Source organism: Lepisma saccharinum, chromosome 14 (assembly GCF_977018435.1).
Source record: "Lepisma saccharinum chromosome 14, izLepSacc3.1, whole genome shotgun sequence".
Classification (NCBI taxonomy): Eukaryota; Metazoa; Arthropoda; class Insecta; order Zygentoma; family Lepismatidae; genus Lepisma; species Lepisma saccharinum.
The window spans coordinates 64,320,806-64,344,593 of NC_139242.1; the positions used below are offsets into that span (position 1 = coordinate 64,320,806).

The 23,788-nt window shown below is 39.1% G+C and overlaps 1 protein-coding gene across 1 annotated transcript in view; it reads right to left on the reverse strand.

The window, feature by feature from the left end:
- LOC145998962 (uncharacterized) overlaps window positions 1–12,134 on the reverse strand; it is a 60,360-nt gene extending 48,226 nt beyond the window's left edge. The window contains exon 1 of the mRNA XM_083135795.1: window positions 11,950–12,134. Coding sequence (XP_082991921.1) covers window positions 11,950–11,969 — 20 coding nt within the window. The 5' untranslated portion in view covers window positions 11,970–12,134. The remainder of the gene's footprint in view (window positions 1–11,949) is intronic.
- Window positions 12,135–23,788: the final 11,654 nt, after the last annotated feature.

Sequence of the window (23,788 nt, forward strand, 5' to 3'; positions counted from 1 at the left end):
CATCATGGAAACCTCGCCCAACTGAGAGCAGTTGGTGACTGAGTGATGTCAACTACATCCGCGAACTTGTGGACTTTATGCCAAAGTGAACTGACGAAGATATTCAGTCAAAGGAAACAATAACGCGATATTCGATACGCGGTTAGCGAGTTGGTCTAGGGTTTTCCATCCTGTGCGGTGTGCTTGTATTATCTATGTGCGGTAAAGTCGCCTAATCTGACTATTTTACTTGACATTTTATAGTGACGTAATAATGTAAAATCTACTAGGGCATTCAACAGACAGATATGTTGTCAATGGAATCCAAGGCTCACAGTTGTTCAAAACCTTCATTAAAAATATAGAGATAAATAACAAAAATGTGCAAAAAAACAGTGTTTACAAAAAGGGGTTTTTAATACGAGACATCACAAGTATCTTGAGTGTAGGTAGTAGATAATAAATTCCTCACTGGTTGCTTCAGTCACTGGCGAACGCATAGGAACTGGTGGGGCTACAGCACCCCTTCCCCGAAATTGAAAAATCAATATTTTCATATGAAAGAAGAAATCAACTCGGAAGAAGAAATAGGTAAATGCAAACTCCACTTAAAATGACCCCCGATTACCACTTTTGTCTTACGAAATATTGTGTCGTGTATCCGCCCGCTACCCTTGGAACGCAGTTATGTAATATCCACTTTACAATTCCTGCCTCCTCCGGAAAAAAAATCCTGCATACGCTTCAATTGTTGCAAAAAAACTGCACACAAAATCATATACGTCCATTTTCTCATAATCTTTATGTGGCTAAGTGAAATAAGTACAGAAACTCCATGGAAGTTTTCTGAAAAATGACATCTACAAAAGAGGGAGACCATATTCCGAATCGTCTTCACTACTGAAAATCTTGAAGATCAAAATCGTCAGGATCGGACTCACTGCTGCTACTTGGCATATCTCTGTCTTCTTTGCTTTGGAACCGTCTTGACTCGCTTCTCTTCCTTGCTTCTTTCCGTTGCATCACCGCTCGTTTATTGGCGAAGAACTTATAATTTGAGAGAATCCTGTAATGATGTCTCCCAGCAATTATATATGTTTGCGTATGTGGAAGGGGACTGATTTCTGATTTTATCACTAATAGAAATAAGATCTTAATCTGAGCCACATAGCACATTACGTGTTTATTGCAGCGAATAGAACTGACGAAATAGATGAAAGAAACAAGCACAAAGTAAATTTTCGAATACAGATTCTCTGGCTTGGTGGCCTGTAACTCTAACCACTCTCGAAAATCAGTTTCATCGATGCATATTTTACACATAATAAAATATAAATGGGACATGCTTTTTTGGAGACGACTATGGTATTTCAAGAGAATGTTCCTTACATATTTCCCGCATTATTATTTCTTAATTGTATTGTTAGAATAACAGTATCACAATGATCATTGTCGAACTGAATAGAAAGCAGCATGTGTATTGTACGTGCAAACTCAGGATCACCCTGCACCTAAGCTATGGATTGGCACAACGCCACGAAGCCTTTCCTCTGCCTCTTCGGATCCCACCATAGGATATTTTTATCGGGAGAGAACACCTTGCTAGAGGAGATGCACTAAATAATATTTGCATTACTCGTATTATGCATTCCTTCTTACAGAGAAAGTTGGTTCTTCAGAGAAGTGCGTTTGGCATTTTTCCACTTCAGAATAAGGTTACTTCGATCCACTCAGTGACAGGAGTAGGCAAGAAGATAGAAATTACGGATGTGACCGGGGATAGATGTTTACATGTTCATGAAGTACGCGAAATACCTTTGTTTTAAAATTAGTTATCCCGCCTATGTGCCTATTTAAGTTATTTTACAAGTACGTCTCTTTTCTGCCACTTTTAGCTAATCGCGACGATGAGAATGAGTGATGATATGATGAAATTGGTGAAGGGACACTGACAAAGAACACTTATGCCCAGGCCGGATTCAAAACTCGGGACCCCTTGCGTCGTAGTGAACAGTGATCACTAGGGCCGAGACTTTTAGGATTTTATAGACATCATTTTAGGCTTTATAAAGAGATGATTTAGCCCTTTTTAGGATTTTTTACCTACCCGTATTTTTATTGAAATCAATCATAAATCTTTGCATTCACATGAGCTTCAATACTGCAAACACATTTTCCTTCACATATTACATGTTTACTAAACTTAAAGCAAACAAGAAAAAAACAGTTTTTAGAAAATACAGAAAATAATAAAAACTTAAAACGCGTCATTGTTTAGCTATTTCTTTTCTAATGCCAACTTTGCTTCCCTTTTTTTCTCATGCCCTTTCCCCTCTCTCATTTCTATTACCCCTTCTGTGTGTGTGTGTGTGTGATAGAGAGGGGGAGGGGAGATAGAGAATACGTTTTCATATTGCCGTACAGTTAACAATGTGTTCACTCTGATGAAGCAAAACAAGGTTTCAGCATTTTTTTATGTTTTTACATTTATTTAGCTGAAAAGTTGAATTTTGCCTTCTTAACTCCTTCTAGCCGTTTTTAGGACCTATAGGATTCATGTATTTCATTCAGAAATGGCTAAAACGAAAATATATGTTAGAATAGTGACGTTACCAAGTAAAGAGTAAAATAGGTTAAAACCTGAGAATCCGGGCATTAGTGATAACCACTCCGCCACGCATGTCGGCAGAGGGGGGTTAAGAATTTATCCTCATTCTCGTCCAATGAGTCGCCAGGTACCGTGGCTTGTCAGTATTAATGGCCTTTTTGGAGAATGAGTGTCCTCATAACGCCTTATCGGTGCGACAGTTCTTGGATGGTAACCAGGAAACAGTACTTCTCACCCTTCAACCAATTTGGGAAAATATGGAGCAAAGATTGTATAAATGGTGTAACTAAAGGAGATAATTAAAGACTGAAATATCATATCGAACTAGAATTCATTAAAGGGCAGTAGTTAGTTCTCTCTTTGCACAATGGTTGGAGTATGTTGAGAGAATAGCAAGGACCGGGTGTTAAGATGAAGAGGAAAAGCATATCAAAATGCCCACGTAGTACACCCTGGACCGAATTTTGCAGGCAAACGAGGCTCTGGTGTCCGGACTCACAGTCAGTATAATCCTCTGTGGGGGTTTGGGTTCTGTTCTGTTCATGTGTTTGTGTTTGTACTTTCATCAGTTTCATCTTCACACAATTCACTCTCATATTCACGACTAGCCAAAGTGGCAGAAAAATCAATCATTCATCCAAATAAATCTAATCAATTATCAATCGAAAATTATATCAGATAAGAAAGAATAGAAAACAGAGTGCTGAAAATTTGAAGTGATAATTGGAGGCTCATTGTGGAGGAGGTCAAGGTTTACGGAGGACTTTGGGGCCAGAGAGAGAGGGGGGGAAACAATGCAGGTGGGGTGAAGAAAGAGTAGAGAAAGAGAGAGAGAGAGAGAGAATAAATAGAGGTTGAAGAGAAAGAAATGAGACATAAAATACAGAGCACAGAAAAGAGTGACAAAGAGAAGGAGAGGGGCCATGAAAAACCTAAACAAAATCTCATTTTACACTGTGGACATCGCACCACAACTCACTTTACACTAATAGTTATTAGCAGCCTTGTTGATATTTAGAATGATTTAGTTTCCACCTTTGTTGTTTAGCATTGTGTAGCTGCAGCATTTCTTCGAGGCTTCGGAGAAGCAACGCACATGCATTCCTCCCGCGCTATTTTAGTAAAAGGAGCGGACGAACACAATGTGTGGGTTCTGACGTCACAAGCGGTGCACGAACTTCCTATTTACAGAAGCGGCTAACTTTTTATGGGGAGAGGCGGAAGAAAGCAAACGAAAACATTAAATATACGAGGGAAGTCGGCCAAGGTTATTCGGGACGTTAACCTGAGACTTTCCAGCGAGAGGATGCGTATGTTAAGTTTCGTCCGCTATTCATATCAGTGTGTTAATGTACCTGTACATTGGCCATATTCATGAAGGCAATTGCATTCGTGCGTGGTAAAAGATTACTGCGTAAGGTGCTACGACTCTATTGTATCAGTCAGGAATAAGGTGACAGTAACAAAATAAATGTCCTTTTATGATTGGTTTCAGCTGAAGTCTTATTCTATATTCACGCAAAGTGGACTAAGAATTCGTGTGGTTATTTCTCAAAGCGACCGTATGAAATAACATGCTTTATGGATGCATTTCTCGAACTATGCTCCACAGCAGTGAGGACATAACCTGAGGATCTTCTCGATGGAGTGGTGCTAACACTCACGCCTTGTAATCAAGGGTTCCAGTTTCGATTCCTGGGGGTGGTGGAAAACAGTACAGTGATTCTGATCCAGTTCCAATCCACCTATGTGAGCATAAAGTACACTTAAAACAAATTTTTGATTCGTCACCTGACTGAATTGTTAGTCAACAGAATGCTAAAAGTGTGTGTATATGCAGGGGCGGTGGAATGGGAGCCGGGGAACAAAATAAAATTAATTTAAGAAGTGAAATGTAAAGAAAAGTATTATTTTTAATAATTAGTAATGTTGTTAAAGGCTACTTATGGTTTGTACAGAACGACTATTTATATTCCCAAAACTCGCTGGTAATTTTATTTTGTATTTGTGGGAAAATTGCTATTTAGATCGGGTCACATTCCCAGACCTAACTTTTTCTTCTTGTTTACGAGAAAGTACCAAGTAAATTCTCACTGAGCAGATTCTATTTTCAAAAAATGTTGCCAGTTTCTAGACTTCCCTCCATATTTAACTCACCTAAAAATCTGTATTTGACAAAAGATCGGTGGAAAGGGGGGTGATTGTCAGATAGATTGCCCGGGTAACATTTCTTTCTTCCACCCTCCATGCGTGCATGTGTGCGGAGGTAGGGGGCATTTGCCTCCCCACTTTAACTTATATTAAAATGAACAAGTTGAAGATATTTTTGTTGACGTGAGAAGCAAAGTAATGAAAAGTAATTGTTGTGATTTCGCAAATCTGACAGTTATTTAGAAAAATAGTTCTGAACGCTATTTGCAGCCCAGGATGGTAAACTTTACACACCCACCCACCGAAAGTTAGGCCCATGTCTTACGAATTGGCGCACACACATACACACACACACACCGAAACAGATATCTAGCGAGAGAGAGAGAGAGAGAGAGAGAGAGAGAGAGAGAGAGAGAGAGAGAGAGAGAGAGAGACGTCATTGCTTAACATTAATCATTTCTGGATAAAATTAGCAACTACAGTTCTTCAGTCGGACCTAAGTTTAAGGTATGACATAAAACAAAATATCAACAGTTTTATTTGATAGGCCAATAAATATTTATTGTTTTCACACACACTCGCTCGTTCTCTTTCAAAAGAAGAAAACAACTTTATGGAGGATATTGAACATAAATGGGATATTTCATATATAATTGAGAAATAAAATAGTTTTCCCGGGATATTATTATTTTTTTATTTACTCATAACTTGGGTAAATGGAGGAAATTGTTCCCTTTGCCACTCCTAAAATCCCGTCTATGTGGAAAGAACATTTTCAGATAAAAAACCAGTTTGTTCGTTTTTCGAACGTCTCTTTTAGTGATAATTTCCTCATTTATGTTCTTACGTAATCAGAAATTGCATTAGCGGTTTTACTATGGGTACTTTTTCTCGACGAGCGTGGACTTCTGTTTTTTGTCTGCAATGTTAAAATTAAAGAAAAGGTGACTTCAGAACTTCCTTTGTCCAGATTATTCTTACAGCTGTATGGTTTACCTAATAGCTAATAATATTTTACAATCAACTGGTATCATCATAAATATTATTATTATTATCAACAAAACTAGAAAGAAGCGTGAAATATACCAAGTATTTTGTGCTGATGGTTCACTCAGTTGGGCTTCTGGCTTGCAGGGAATGCGTGTTGTAATATCGGAGCGAGTGATGTTTGAAATTGCTCTGTCGATGTCCCTGCACAAGTGGCTCTGGGACTTACTCAACCTCTCCTTTAGGTACTTGGAGATGACGATATGGATGAATCTCATACAGCTGATGATATCAGAAACGCAAACATCGAATTCTTATCCAGGACTTCTATTTTCGCAGCCCACAATTTTTTATTTATTTGTATTTTGTATTGGGTTAACCACAACGACGAGGATGAATGATGATCAGTTGAAATAGATGATGGGACAAGCACACCCATACTTACTCAGGGTTCCAACTAGAGATCTCTGGCTTCGCAGCGTGTTGCGCTGGAACTCCGCCTTGGAGTCTGGGGCGAAGCCAACTACTCTGGCCGATGTACACCAAATTTCGCCCATGACAGTCAAGTTACCCAAACTTTTATATTCTTCCTTGTAGTCTAATCACGACGTTGATGATGTTGACTATATCATGTAGATGAAATAGCAAAACACCACTTGATACTCATTCCCTCGAACCCGGAACCTTCGAAAGCGAAGCGAGATTGTTAGTGAAGACTATTACGCGCTTAGGCACTCAGAAATAGTAAATTTACATTCTTAATTAACATTTAATTTAAACATTCTTAGGCCTCCCCGATGGCGCAGTGGTAGCGTCGACGCCTTGTAATCAAGAGATCTCGGGTTCGATACCCGGTGGAGACACATAGTGGTTCGGATCCCACTTAAAACTGTAGGTCCAGTCCCAATTAGCCTTACCGTGCATGAAGTGGACTTAAAACAGCAAATCAATCAATTAAACATTATTAGTATTATTATTTCTAGGACACTTGGTTCGGATCCCCCCCCCCCAATATATTTCTAGATACGTGCCTGCGTAAAAATTCAGTTTTCCTCGTCTTTGAGATGGTATTTGGCTAATTGCGACGATGATGATGAATGGCTATCAGATTAAATCGATGAAAGGGTTATCACAATCACATATTCAGGGCACAGTACATAGTCCCACATAAAATTATACTAGCAAACCTATAAGAATGCCATTCAGGGTGTATTGTGAGAGGTTGAAACTTGAATCCGTTCCAAAAAGAAGTCACCTCTTAGACCCACATCAGGCCCGGATTTAGGGCCGGCTTGTAGAAGCTACAATCCCTGGCCCCTACTGGGGGAAATTCCTTTGTAAAAGACTACCTACATATTCGAAATGTGGCGTTCGATACCCGATGGAGGCACGTAGTGGTTCAGATCCTACTTTAAACTGTAGGTCCAGTCCCGATTAACCTATTTCTGCATAAAGTGGACTTCACGAACAAAAATTCAAACTCGCAATGTGGCAACAATATTTTAAAAAAACATATAACTTATCATCTGATATAACTTAGAATAAAGTTATAATTGAAATTGGGGTGCCTCAAGATGTTCTTATGTAATTTAAGAGAGCAATGATTTCCCAGAATACAAACAAGGTTTCCACCTGATTCCTATATTACCCGCTAGCTGCCTCTCGGTAGTTACGCTTGCCAACAAAATCCAATCGAATTCACGCCAAGATGTTCGATCTGGACGATATTTATAGCCCATTGGCCTGCTTAACACATATACATCAAATTGAAAGTATAGGCAACCATTTCAACCAAGTGACCCAAATCGGATCATCCCAAAATAACACACGAGCGACTAGGTAGGCCATTAGCGAATTTATGCCGTTTTAAAACTTCTAGCTCCGGCACCTTTAAAATCACTTTAAAGGGAGCATGATATGCACTTGTTGGTGTTCTTACCTGGTATCCGATTGAATGGAAGCGTGTTGTCGCGTCTCGTAGCCGGCGAAACTGCTGTTCACTTTCCCCTTCGACCAGGTACGCGAGATCTACCGGCTGTGATTCGTATCACAGAAATGCTCGTGCTTTCTTCTTCCCGCCGATCAACTTGTCAGTTATTCTCAGGTATCCCATTCCTGTGTTATATCGCAATCGATAAGAACTTCCGGTACCTTGCTTGAACATCACGAAGCATTTCAGTATTGTCTCGGCAGATGACACTAGTAAATTTCCCTTCCGCCGTAATGCATAATTAAGTTACATAACTTCATGACTACAACGCCGGCCTACTTCAGAAGGGTCATGCAAAACTAAACAGCGCAGCATTGTCCTCGCATCTCGCTTACAACTAACATTACATAACCTCCCCTTTCTGATTTTCAATGCTCACCTGTTTTCAAGCCATAGGTGTTTCCTTTTCCTTTCAACCACACACTTCTGTTCTGTCGAGGAAAACACGTTGACCGCTTTTACTGACTAGAAAGCGTTGTTGCCAGGTCAATGCATAATTCGCTGGTCTTTCGATTGACGGTGTCCATTCAAGCTGACGCTTTGCAATACACTTGGCAACGGCGTGGGAATGAGTAGGTGGGCGTGTACCAGGTGTCGAATAAGCAACTAAAAAAAAGTCGCTTATCGGGTCATCAATCGCAAAGCGCCTTTAAAAAAGTGAAGCAGAAACTGTTCGTCCCGCCCATTTGAAGATTCACGTTATACTATGCAAGAGGCAATAAACAGCTACTTCTTTACTTCAGTCGTTTCTGTGAAAGGCATTGATTCTGTATTTGCCTGTCCTGGCTCTCCTCCTACGAGCGTGTTCTATCACCACCGGGAATCGAACGTGGACCACTTCCTAGTGGTCGAGCATCATCCTATGATGGTCCGTTAAGTGATGTCATTTATATCTTGGATTTCACTTTAAATTGTAGGTCCAGTTCTGTGCATAAAGTGGACTGCAAACATCAAATCAAATCAAACCTGTTTATATCATTACGTCATCCGCGATGATGAAGGGGGGAGGGCGATCACAATCCCTGAATGAGAAGCGTTCGTGTCCTTCAATAAATTTACCGTCTCGGTATTTACATTGGGTGGCTGAAAGAGAACAACGGGAAAGTCTCAATCGGCAGCAAAACTTCGGACATAGCGTCTCACACGTAGTTATGGACATTCTCAATCTCAGTCCACAAATTAAGGTTGTTATGCCTACCCGATTTTCAGGAATGATGTTCTTGTATCCTGATCCCGTAATCATAGGCGCCGACTCCATGGGGCTTGGGGGGGGCTCGAGCCCCCCCAATGTTAACGATGTGGGGGCAGAGCCCCCCAAATAATTTTGCTTAACAGGATCTAATGTATTATTTTGGTTCTCTTGTAAAGTTTACTCTGAATTGTGCCACATGAACTTAACTTTAAATACACATTTGAAATGTTCTAGACCATCAACTTTGGGGGGGCTGAGACCGCTAAACCATCAACTTTGGGGGGGGGGGCTATGACCAGAGACAGCAAAACACATGACTTATTACTATATACTAAGTATATAATTATGAGTATTGTTAACATTTTTACTAAAAAGAGTTTCAAAATAAGATGTGCATGAACTAGGAGAGTGGATGGGACGTTCGGACTACAAATGGCTCTCACACGATATTCAGAACGAGATAATTGATATATTAGAGAGATCTGTTTTGCGCTCCGTGGTAGCAGATATTAAAAGTCGGGAATATTTTGCTATTATGGTTGACGAAACTTGTGACATATCCATCCGTGAACAATTGACATTGCATTCGAACTGTAAATAAAAAATTTAATATTTTTGAGGAATTCATGGGCTTTTACGAGATTCCGAACACTGAGGCCAAAACTTAAAAAAGGGAAAGAGTGAGTCATTCATTATTTTTTTTTCAGTGATCAGAGCCCCCCCAATAATTTTGTCAAGTCGGCGCCCCTGCCCGTAATAATTCTTCAGGATGGATAAATGTCCGAGTTTTTAAACAATACAGAAGAAAATTACAAAAAAAGTAAAAAAAAAATACAAAAAAAATTGAGAAGTTGAGGAAATGACAAAAATGTTAAGGTGGATATAAATTTCTATAGAAGGATAAATGTAACATTACTATCGAATATCAATGAATGGTTGGTTGCTTCTTCTTTGTCGTATCTCTTTTCAAACCTCCCAACCTTCCTCCCCCGCCCCCACACACACGTTTGTTTTTGTTCTCCCAATTTCTACATCTCACTCTCTCTCTTCCGTGCCCGTATGACTTCAACAAGTTAATTTTTACGTTAAAAGAAAACGATAATTATGAGAATAAACAAAAAGAATCAATATCTTTGTACATAGGTGTAACAAAAAGGTGGCGCCAGCGCATCGGCAGTTCCGGTCGCAAAAGCTAAGGTGCACCGAACGAGCCCAAAGAAAAAGAGTTGGAAAAGAGTAAGCAACGCGACGCCCCGTAAATGTATTGTCGTCATATTAAATTATTAACTAACTAACTCCCTATCCTTCTTAAACCCGAAGGTTCATGGCTGCAGCAATACAGACCTTCCATCTGCCCCTATATTGAGCAAGATCTATATCATATTAAATTAATACTGTCATCTATTTGCAAGAAAAATAATTTAATAAATGCGTTCATGTTCGTTCGCTTCAGAACACAAACATTTTAATCAGATTCACACTAAGTTTAAACAGCATACCCAGACCCATTTTGAAAATCGGAAACTTTCGCAATCTGGAATACGCGTTCGACATTTTGATGAAATAATTTATAGCGCCTTAACGAGACAAAAATACTCTCATTATTAATAAATAGTAGAAATTATATAGTAATACTTCGTCGTGAAGATACGTTACATTTAAAATACATGCATTACTATTATAATGTTCTTGCAGTAAAAATAATATTATATTAGCGGTTATCTCTAGGTCTATCTCGTAACACTTGTACTCAATATACTACATAGTAACGCACAGCAAATTTCCAATTCCAACAGAGATAATACCTAGAACCATATACACACTTAGTTTTTTCTTGTAACAGGACACACTTACGTGTTAATAAGTTAACTTTGTCACAGGGAAGAGACAAGAGTTTTGTTGTAAAGGAGTGCGTTGTAAACGAGTGCGTGTATTTGCAAGAAAATTTATATAATTTTTATACGGATTCCTTACGGTGTCGAGGAGACTCCCCCATGGCGCAGTGGTGGCGTCATTGCCTTGTAATCAAGGGGTCCTGGGTTCGATACTCGGTGGAGGCACAAGTGGTTCGGATCCCACTTTAAAACTGTAGGTCCAGTCCCGATTAGCCTTACTGTGCATAAAGTGGACTTAAAACAGCAACTCAAACCAAACATTACGGTGTTGACAAGTTGCTGTTTGCGCCGGAATATTAAAAACAAGGATAAACAAGAAAACACTGACATGCATCAAGCAGGGAGGGCGGGGATATGTGTTGATTTCTATTCCCGCAGCGGGCTTGGAAATCTCTAATTATAATCAATAATTATTGATGTGCTTATTTGAGATTTGTGCCCATTAGAAGTCAACAGCAATGAAAATAAATTAAAATTAAACAAATTTAAATTCTTCGGGAAATACAACCGTAATGATGCGATAAATTGAAATAATCTAAACATCAAGAATTAACATCATGCTAATTCATGACTTATGAAAATTCCTGGTGGAGGCACACAGTGGTTCGGTTTCCACTTTAAACTTTACGACCAGTCCCGTTTAGCCTTACTGTGCATAAAGTGGACTTAAAACACCAAGTCAATGAATCAATCAATGAAAATTCCTAACCTGCGAGTGGGGATTGAACTCGACACCCTCTGATTACATGGCAACAGTGTACATGGGTAACACATTGTGAATCTGAAAGCGTTCTCTTGCAACTTCCGCGTTGCTAAATTCATTTTCTTCAACGTTACATAATTTTATATTTGTCTTCCTGACACAGTGAAGGTGAATTTGTAGATGCTGTTCTTCCAGGAGGAAAACGTTATTCTTATACGCAGCCAACAGACCAACGAACTCCTTTCGTTCTCACCCTCCTTTTTGTTTTATTCCTTTTTCTTCTCTGTCTACAGAATAATCAAACCAACGGAGAGTTACTAAACGACGCAAACATGGCCAGGCCAACCGGACCGTTCTGAAAATAACTGGTCGAGCGGCTAAAATTAAAGCACCAAAAAGAACGAAGCAAAAGCACAGACATGAACGAGAAGTAAATGTCTCTCACCTGTGCGAACAGGAGCCATGGCTTCGAGGATCCCTCCGCTCGCGTGCACCTTCGACAGATTCCTCGCTTGTTATCACCAAAGAGGTTTCACCCTTTCTAAAGTATCTTGGCTTCCAGCAACGGGTAGGCACAAGTGGACGGATACGATGTTAACTCGCTGGACGCAATCCAAGCCCGCTCACGATTTTTCCGCGATTTCCGAAAACATTTCCAGGTGCGACTAAGCATTTCATGGCCACTTTTAACAACCTATGCCGACTGATAAAGTTGTGGAAAATTGAACGCTGCACAAAATCTCACCCGAGTCGTGCATTGTTAGCGAGCAAACACCGTACTTTCGCAAGTGGTTATACCTTCCTTCGGAACGAGATGCAAACAAGCAAGTAGTTATCACGAATGGCTGGCTTTCTATCTACACAAGTTGCGCAATATGTTTATGCATCTGCGCATCTGTCGAAGGGCGAAACATACTTCACTCTTAAAGATAATGCTTCGGAAATAAATCTACAGTTCCGATGTACAAGGGGGTGCCAACAGAGGGGGGGGGGGATTATGGCGCAGACTGCGGCATGGAAATTTTGGGGGGAGATTTGTTGCTTACAACAATATAAAGTTCAACATATTTACATATTTTTTCTAAAATATATGTAAAAAGGTTTACACCTTAGGTGCATCATATTTAATCTGTTAGATGAAGAAAAGGAAGTATTTAGTTGAAGGGGGGACACACCAGCGGTTTATGGACTGGACGCACGTTGAGTCCACCCGACTTTCTTTAGGGGGGATTTATTTTTTGTGATAGAAATTTGACTGAGTGAACAGTACGGCATTGGTCACAAGTTGAATGACGTTATAAATTAGTCATTGCTGTTTTATACATAGTAATTTGTAGACTGCCAAGGGAATTGTAACGGCTAATATGTATTATCGGGGGGGGGGGGGGCAATCTCCAACTCTTACCTTGTATTAGGCCTTAAACTGGCACGTGAATGCTGGTGGGCGATTGAAGACGGGAATTTTAGTTAGCATAAATTGAGCATTATTTTGTGGGGGGAGAACATTGGATACTTCATGTTAAAGCCGTGACTTTAATATATTTGATTTCAGCAACACAATCGGAAAATTGTTGAACTACAGATAATTTACCTCCCTTGGAAAAGATTTTATACTCCATGTTAAAACCGTGATTTTAATATAGTTGATTCAAGTGTCAACATCGTGAAATTGCTGAACTACTCATTACTCACGTCCCTTCGGGAAAGCTGGGATATCTCCACTTTAAAAGCGTGCTTTTTAATATATTTGATTCCAGCGCCATCATCAGGAAATGGCTGACCTATATATTATTTACGTCCCATGGGAAAAGATTGGATACCTCCATGTTAAAAGCGTAATTTTAATATATTTGATTCCAGCGCCATCATCCTGAAATTGCTGAACTACAGATAATTTGGAAAAAAATGGAATCTCCATGTCAACCTCCAAAGGAAAGTTCATGATTTGTAGTTCTGCTACTTCCCGATGATGGCGCTGAAATCAAATATACTATAATCTTGCATTTAAGATGAAGCATTCAATCTCTTCCCAAGGAAAGTAAATAATCTGTAGTTCAGCAATTTTCCGATGATGGGGCTAGTATCAAATATATTAAAATTACACTTTTAACATGGAGTTATCCATTTTTTTTACCAACGAAGGTAAATAATTTGTAGTTCAGCTATTTCACGATGATGGCGCTGAAATAAAATATACTAAAATCTTGCTTTTAAGATGAAGCATCCAATCTCTTCCCAAGGAAGGAAAATAATCTGTAGTTCAGCAATTTTCCGATGATGGTGCTAGAATCAAATATATTAAAATTACGCTTTTAACATGGAGGTATCCAATCTTTTCCCAACGAAGGTAAATAATCTGTAGTTCAGTCATTTCCTGATATTGGAAATGTCCCAGAAAATTGTGCTGGATAATCATTCATGTGGTGGGTCGAGTTGAAAAGTGTCCCCTAGCATATAGGCCTAATAATAATAATAGTGATAATTTCTATTGTATCATAGACTGTTGCGGAAATTCTGGTGTGGAGACTGCAAATTGATTTGATAGGGAGGGTATTATTATCCACTCTTCAATAGCCTATCAAGAGTATGTCTAAAATTGGCATGGATATTTTGGTGGAAGGATTGAGTATTAAATTTGACTGATTGATTGATTTACTTTATTTTGCTTCGCTTTTGCGCCACTTTTGGTAATTTTCGATATGAAGAAGTTGAATGGACACTCACAAACATCCATGCCCTGGCCGGGATCGGAAACCGGAACCCCTGGCGTCGTAGCGCTAGGTGCTAACCACTCCGCCACGAGTATTAAATTTGAGTTGGGGGTGAGGCTCCTGATAAAGTGTTAAATCTTAGATTCTCAAAGGATTTCTGTAGTTAGGGATGGTTCGAACATTATATTTTGGTTACTATATTTAGCGACAGTGGCGGCGATTGGTTTCAAAAAATTGGGGAGGAGAGCAAGGTGCCAAACCTTGGGGGACAAGGACATTTTACTTTCCCTTGGTAGATAAGGTTTAGCATATTGCGAGGGGGGGAGTAGGGGGCAACTGTTTCCCATGGCCCTCCTAATCGCCGGCACTGCTTAGCGATATTGTATGCACAAGCTTTCGACGCGAACGTGTGAAAAAAGAAGCTGAAAAGTAAATTTCGCAAGATCCTATGAAAGCATCGAGACCCTTAATCAATTAATATTCTTGCAACCCTGCAAAGAAATGGATGTAAAAATGTTCTTGCTTCACTCCCAATAATGCTCTACAAAAACACGTTCTTGGTGTTTTGATAAAGTGATAGTGAAGAATTATACTATAGTTGTATTACAAGACATAGCTAAATGATGTTCTCGACATTGGTTAATAATGTTATTTGTTAAAATACTTTGTTTTGATATTGCTTTTTTCAACGACATTCGGGACCGGAAATGTTCGATTTTTTTATTCCAGTGCCATCATCGGGAAATTGTTGAACTACAAATAATTTACCTTCCTTTGGAAAGATTGGATACTCCATGCATATGCTCCATGCTAAAACCGTGATTTTAATATAGTTGATTCCAGCGCCATCATCGGGAAATGGCTGAACTATATGTTATTTACGTCCCATGGGAAAAGATGGGAAACTTCCATTTTAAAAGCGTAATTTTAATATTTTTGATTCCAGTGCCATCATCGGGAAATTGCTGAACTACAGGTAAGTCACCACAGATTACCTCCTTTTGGAAAAGATTGGAATCTCCATGCTAACCTCCAAAGGGAAGTACATGATTTGTAGTTCAGCCATTTTCCGATGACGGCGCTGAAGTGAAACATATTAAAATTACGCTTTTAAAATGGAGGTATCCAATCTTTTGCAAAGGGAGGTACACAGTGGCGCAGGAACGGGGGGGGGGGTACATGGGTACATTGTACTCCCCAAATTTTTGAAGGAGGGTACTGTACCCCCGTAAATCCGTAAATCGAGTTGTACCCCCTGTACCCCCTTTGGTAATTTGACAGCAGACGGAAGGTGCTACTGTTAAAAGAACCTATTTTCAATTCACCCAATAAAAAAAGTGTATATTGTTTATAACTTATGAGCATTATCTTTCTTACCACAGAAATTCAATCCAGTGCAAACTTCTTGTACTACATTGTGCTTGCTACTACTCATTCACCTGTGTTCTTGGTAACCTCCTTAAGGAGATGAAAATTGTTTAAAATGTGTGTGGAAAGATGGAACCATATTTGCTCTCAGAAAATCACGCTGCAGACGATTTTCCGTCCTTTGCGTAAGGGGGGGGGGTAAACTTTGCTAAAGAAGTGGTCGCATCGATTCGAAGATAACATACAAATCTTCATCAGAAAAGTATATGACTGACTCTATTTTCATTTGAATGTTTAAAATGTCATTTTCCGAAACGAAATATTTGCACGAACAAGACGAGACACGACAGGCCAACTTGGGGGGTACAATGTACTCCTGTACCTCACCCATATTTTTCATAACTTTGTAAGATGGTGTACGGAAAACTATACTTAAACCTATATTTTAAGATAATTTTTTGAAAATGAGTCCCGATTAGCCTATTTGAGCATGAAGTGAATCTAGAATATGTTTTAATAACTTCAGAGTGGAAACCGAAACAAAAATAAGCACAAACAAGAACGAAAATGACCTCACCACACAGGAGACGAGATGAGGCTGACAATTCTCGACTCATCTCATCGCGATATCATTCCTAGGTGAAATTAAATTTTTCCTAGACATTTAAACAGGATGCAATTTGCGACTTAATCAGTGGGGAATTATTTTTACCTAGATATTAGGGTATACTTATAATTGGACATTAATTGCTTATAATCTAATTGTGATATCGAATGCAACACAAACACAACGCCATTTTAGGTTAAACCCTAAAGTCAAACTTTAAGAAAATTACATTAGTCAGATGAATGAACGACATAAATGAGATTCGCTGCAGGTTCCATTGGCATATTTTGGATTGGATGGATTCACAAGGTCTTTGAGTGATGTTTGATTGATTTATTTGGTTTATTTTACTTCGCATTTCTGCCACTTTTGGCTAATCACGAAGATGAGGATGAGTGATGATATGATGAAATTGATGTACACTCACAAATAACACCCATGCCCAGGCCGGGATTCGAACCTGGGACCTCTGACGTCATCGCGTTATGCTAGCCCCTCTGCCACGGAGGCTGGCGAGGTGGGAATGTGTTTTGGATTTTCTTTGTAGATGCGAAAATCTTTAACTGTGACGCGCACATGCTTTTGCTTACATTAAAGTTTACCTTTTCACATAAACGAGAAATTGACAAGTCACCCAAAAACACACGTGTGCACCTGCATTTAATACCATTACATACGAAAAGAAACCTTGACCGGCTCTTCATATTGTCCACCAACGATTGAAAAAAAAAGTCTTCAGTGTATGACTTTCCTCTGAGATCTGAAGGATTTCGGTTTTGTATATGTAATGATAAAGTGCTTGAAGAGTGTCATTAGGTACAGCTAATTATATAACAAATAAATGCTTTGTCAAATGTTTCACAAATATTTCAAAGTTAGACTTCTTACGAGTTGATCGGGAACCATCTCAACTCGAGTTTTTATTTTCTTGTTTAATACAACGCCCTATAGATGTTTGAGAAAATACTAAATACATGGCTTCTAAAAGGCATTGGATGTGGTACATATCTGCCATAAATTGTTTTAAGATATTTTTATGCGTAGCTATGCGACTTGAAAATTAGAATGAAAAGAGCTGAAGTGGAACTCCATAAGTATTATACCGTGCGTTCATTTCGATCTGCAGCCGAGAGATCGGGAGAAGCGTGGCGGGCGGCGCTGACGGAGATGCCGACATTTGCGGCCTGTAATGCCCGCTTATTTTTATAGACATATGCAGACATTTATATAAATATTGCAAAACGATCACTAACCTGTGTTATAACACGCAAAAGTTCTTCTGTAATTCATCCAAGTTCTGCTCTTATATACACAAATAAATACGCTTTAGAAACGATGTTAAGAGCCACAGATAATAAAACATTTTAATCATAGTTTTGACCAGTAACATCCTGCTTAAGTTTATATCCTTGAAAGAGTTTTGTGCCGATGGGGATCGTTTGGAGGTTTTGAATGTGCAACACTGTATCAAGATTACGCTGTAGAAGAAACCGTTAAAAGTCAATAGTGTTCGTGAGCTTCCTTGCAATCCGAAATCTCCGAGCTCGAATTTTTTGTTCCTTCGCGACTAGATGAAGACAGAGTTGTAAATATAGTGGCGAGCAATGTAAACCAAGAGCGTGTTAATTTCATACTGTGCGCAAGAGTGTTATTCTTGGTTACTTGCAGTTACTTGTTTGTGTTATTGTAGTGTGTATGTGTGACGTGTCAGTGAGACGATTGGAATGCCAGCCGCAAGATTCACGTTAGAACAAAGATTTTTTTTTATGTATGACACGTACCTACGTGAAAACAAACTCGTGTCGAGACGTGTGTAGGTAATTTGTACAGAAATTCCCATGCGTTTCAACTCCACACAGAGATACGGTTAGACATCTTGTCCTTAAATTACGAGAAACTGTATCGTTAAATTTTAAAACACCTAAGCAAAAACGACGGATTCTAACCGAAGCAAAACTCGATGATATTGGTGCAGCGTTAGAACGTTCTCCAAACAAACCTCTACGCCGTGTTTCACAAGAGGTGGGCGTGTCAAAATCATCGGCACATACAGTCACTAAGCTACTAAAATTAAAACCATACTCTTATAACACAGGTTAGTGCTCGTTTTGCAATATTTATATAAATGTCTGCATATGTCCATGAAAATAAGCGGGCATTTCAGGCCGCAAATGTCGGCATCTCCGTCAGTGCCGCCCGCCACGCTTCTCCCGATCTCTCGGCTGCAGATCGAAATGGACGTACGGTATATTTAATAATGTCGTTTCTACATGCATTGGGTGGGAGATGATTATTTCTGGTTGGGGTGGTTCAAGATCCTCCTGACCTCCTTTAATCTCAACCTGCATTAAAATGAATAGATGTATCTTTGTTTTGTTCGCAATGTTCACATTTCAAACTCCTGATTTTCCTTTCCGTTAAATTCAAATAAACCCAGAACGAGGTCAAGAGTTTTATCTGGTTTTAAAATCTTCTTTTTTTTAATTCTAAGAAAAACAAAGAAAAAATATTTATGCAAAATATGCATTAAATAACAGGACATTCGTGTGTGCTGTTCTAAAATATAATATTTCTCATGGCTTCACACTATACCTAGATATCAAGGACGTATTTAAGGGGGGGGGGAGGTTCCTGATCCACCTCCCCGAAAGACTTACCAAGTAGTAAAAGTAAATAATCAAATTATTGTTTAGCATTTGTTATATAATCGATGGCTTTTTCCGCTGAACTTATTGGAAGGCAAGGAATTTGGCAGATACGGCTTTGAAGGGTTCCAAAGATTTATGTACACTACTAATATCATCCATAAAATATTAATCAGGAACTTTACTTTTCATTAATTGGATCCAACTCCTTTTTTGTTATTCAATAAATATTCAATTATTTTTCTATTTGACATTAAATTCCTTGCCAGGGCAGTTGTTTTTATGCAAATCTTGGAAATCTTAACTACACGTAAGCTAGATAATGAATACGTGCTGTTATATCTATATTATATTACTATATTTGACCTATTCATGTAATAATAATAGTAATTCATTATCAATTAATTTATATATTTAATTATTTTTTTAATTTAATTAAATATAATAATAATAATTATTATTATTGTGACACTGGTTTGAAGTAGTGTGTGTGTGTAGAATTTTTAACTAAACAATTGAGGACTTGTTTTGATTCGAGTTGTTTCTCTGTAAGGCCTCTTGAGAGGACTTACGTTCGGGTGAATGGAAGAAATGATTTGGACTCGCCCATGGCGGGTGTGTTTGCTTACGTAGTATCTTATCAAACAATGACAGGGCGCCCCGATTCTCACGCACTGTAATGCGCATTACGAGTGGGTGCTATCTGGCGACATTTCTGTCCCCGCTGCGTCTGTTTGCAGGGTCAGAAGAGAACCAAGAAATTCGACTCCCGTGTTGTTTCAACAATGCTTGACGGGCGGTGTAGCTAACCAGGGACGTCGTTAGGGGGGCACGGGGGGCACTGGCCCCCGGAAACGTTCACGTGGCCCCGGCAAACTGTTCTACACTTGCTGAAAAGTTTACTTTCATGACAAATATTGCAAAATAGTGTTTCAGTAAATTTTGCTTTCAGTTTGAAACACTGTTCTTGAATGTGAGTGGCACGATCCCCAAACAAAACATTTCTTTCTCGTTTTCCTAGTTCTAGCTATAGTTGATGATATCAGTGTAGGACTAGGAACCTAGCACTTCGATGTTTCTTGGAATTTTGATGGAGCGGTCTTTCCACCCCTCGCAGTCGCAGGTCAACAACAGGCAGGGTTGGGCGTTGGGTGTTACCTTTGCGTCCAAATAATGTTTCGAGCTTGAGTAGTTTGTAACCAGATTGAAGAACGACCGCTTGGTAGCGGTAAACCACATGTGGTCTCGAATCAGAGCGCAATACACGCTAAAATAAGTACGTATAATGGTGACAGGATGCCTATGTAAATTATCATATCTCCGGGTAAGTAGTATTATTCGCAGCAAATAACTATGTCTAAAACACGCAACATGTTAGAAGTAATTATCTTCACAAACTGTACGATTTCTTGAGTCGCATATTTTTTTTCGATTTCGTGAAGACCGATTTTGAGAATCCTCCTTAACAAACGATGCTTCCCCGATGGTGCAGTGATATCGTCGTTGCTTTGTAATCGAGGGGTCCCTGGTTCGATACATAGGTGGAGGCACATAGTGGTCTGGATCTTACTTTAAACTGTAGGTCCAGTCCTGATTAGCCTTACTGCGCATAAAGTGGACTTAAAACACCAAGTAAATACATTTTTGTCATTTTGAAATAAATTATTATTATTATTATTATTATTTTGGCTATTTTTTGTTCGTATGAATCTGCCTCACACAGTAAGTTTATTTTATTGAGTCAAGTACAATAAGCAACCCTTGCAAAAAGTCACTGGAAAGACATGTGTGGTTGCACATATATTTAAGCGTAGTTTAAATAATAACCCGTGGTTCGACAGCCCTGGGAAGGGCCTAGGCCGATCTGTTAACTGCCAGTCTCCCTCCCACAATCCTACCTAGAGGTGTGGAGATCTTTAACCAGTAATTGGGTGACGTGGGGTCAGCATGTCGAACCCTCAACAGTGTTGCCCACGGGACGAGACGGGACAGGCTTCTAAAAATTCGAGACGAGACGAGATTAACCATGTGTCATAAGACAAACGAATATTTTCGAGACGAGACAGCATTTCCACGAGGCTCCACGAGACGAGACAGGCCAAAGTCTCGTCTCGTGGGCAACACTACTCAACCGTTACAAGGGATATCCGTAAAGAATAATTATATTCTTGTGGTAAGGAGTTGTTGTCATTTAACAAACTTTATTGATTTATTCCATCAGCATTAATTAAAATATAGTATCATACTGAACATACCAACTTAACAAAGGCACATTGATTGCTTAATGGGGCATTTTCTTTGTCTTGCAGAGCAGGTTCAGTTTTTGGAGTATTGCAATGTTTTACACAGTACGTTCGAAGAATTTTGAGAATATTGATGTTTTGTCAGAGGGACCAGCCCCGAATAAATATCTGTGAATGTTTTACAGGTTTCATCGTATTTAAGAAGGTAATTTTTCCGGTGCAACTTTCCTCCGTACAACATGTCTTTTGACAAAAGACTCAAGAAGTCCCGCAACCGACAGAACTCGAATTGCTCGGTTCCTACGGTGACATTCCCTTTGGTTGAACACAAACGGATGCATTGGTAGGAAACGCAGTGATTTTATGGGCCGTCCCTTTCTGGGAAGTCGGGGGACCTTTTGTAACCACACTTTCCCTTCATGCATACCAGGAAGCGTTTTTCTCACACAATATAAATTTGGTCCAAGTAGGGTATTGTTCCATTAAAAAAAGGTTACTGGATCGTATTTAAATTGATCTGGAAAAAGATTCATGCACCGAAATTTAATTGATCCGTGAAAAAAAGGTTCCTGGACAGTGTTTAAATTCAGCCGCAAACAAGATTCTTGGACTGTATTTAAATTTAACCGGAAAAAGAGTTCCTGCATCGTATTTAAATTCATAAGGTAAAAAAGTTCCTGGACCGAATTGAGGCCTAGAACCCATATACGCTTGCTGATTTTCTCTCCCGGATGGGAATTGAATTTATTTTAAATTCCTGGACCTTTAACAACCCTGTTCTCCACCCGCAAATGCAGTGGCTGCTGCTTAGGCGGGAAAGTTGACTGCACATACAAATAGAAGTAATTTGAAGTTATATAACGAATAATAGATACTTACATAATAATATCATGAAATATGGAGAGTCAAATTACTTATCAAGCATATTCTGTTATTTACCTATCCCAGTGGGAGCGAGAATCTTTTACCCACGGTGATGAACTCTGTTCCTAAAAATTCAAGACGGCATTTTCTAATTTTCATTTCTATTTGGCCCGACAACTCCGTGGTGGAATGGTTAGCAGGTTACGCTAGGAAGCAGTGTGTCCCGGGTTCGAATCCCGGACCGGGCATGTGTCATGTTTGTGATGGTCCTTTCATCAATTTAATCTTAACTCATTCTCATCTTCACGATTAGCAAAAAGGGTCAGAAAAGTGAAGTAAAAATGAACCAAGTCAATCAATCATTTCTATTTCGCTATTTTACGCCGCTTTTCTACCTCTTGGGTTAAATGCGACGATGAGATTGAATGATGATCCTAAGGAATAGCGATGCGAGACACATGATGCAACCACAGCTGTCGAAGGTCCGAAACTGGGACCTATGGTTTCGTAGAGCGTTTGCTCATGCTTCGGGAGTGGAATCCTTTGAATGTATGTATAACTATAAAAGTAGGGGGAAAGAAAACAACATTGTACTGTGCTAAAAAGCCATGTTTAGGTCCTCTAAAGAAAACTACAATTATTCAGTAAAATTAATTTTGAAGGGTAAAGCCTGCGAAGTGTTTTTCCATTCGGTGACGCGTTGTCATCACATCGAGTCCCGTCTAGTTTTGAGAGTGGAATTCCCATACAGATTGATTTGAAGTAGCTTCCCAATTGTCCTCACGATGTTGGGCCATCACAGAAATTTTGGAGTTCCTTCCAGGGATCAAACCTTGAACCTGTCGTACTAAAGACGAGAGCGCAATAATTTTAGCACGCGGGAATTTTGTTATTTCTATTGCCATCGTATATTCAGTTTTGCACGTACAGAGAAGATTACTTTTAAGAAATTAGATGTGTGCATAAAATTTCTTATATATCGTCATCATTCTCCAATGTGTACAGTACAACGCCACAAAGACTCGGGCATGTCCCATAACTAGAATAGTGGTTGACGCTGTTGCCTTGCAGTAAAGGGCGCCAGATTCGATTCTGCTATAAACAAAAGCCATGGTGTTCTCTACTTCTCAATTTTCAAATTTACATATCTAAGGAGTAAGGACTAATGGTGTTGTTCTTGGTGTCTCAAATCTAACATAAGAGAAAATACATGTATTTTTGAAGACTGTCTAGATTCCATTAAGTTAATGAGTTCATTCTGCATTTAGATTCCCGAATAATGGCCATGGATTTCGCGAGTCTATATTCGTAAATTTTTTATGTAATATATATATATATATATATATATATATATATATATATATATATATATATATATATAAATATATATATATAAATATATATATATTATATTTTATATATATATAAATAAAGCACACACACACAGACACATACTGTACATATACAGGGTGGTGCAAAATTTCGTTTACAACTCTTGGGAGGTGAATCGCCAAGTAAAAACAAGGAAAAAATGCCATGTGAAAAAATGTCGAAATCGGCACCGTTTGCGAGTGACAGGCGTGCGAAAATCGCCCCACACCATGTGTAAAGCACAATAACTCAAGAAGGAAGAAACATATCAATGTCGGATTAAATTAATACAAAGAAAGTCGTGCCTGACGAATACAATGGTGCAGAAATTGAGGCCCAGTGTAAATTGCGCAAGGGAACTCTCAAAGAAAGTGGGGAATCCCATGATGGAAAATATAGGAAATTTGCTACTATTTTCTACATAATGTTGAGATCGGAATGTAGGCAGTAAAAAATGACGACGTATGTCCACAT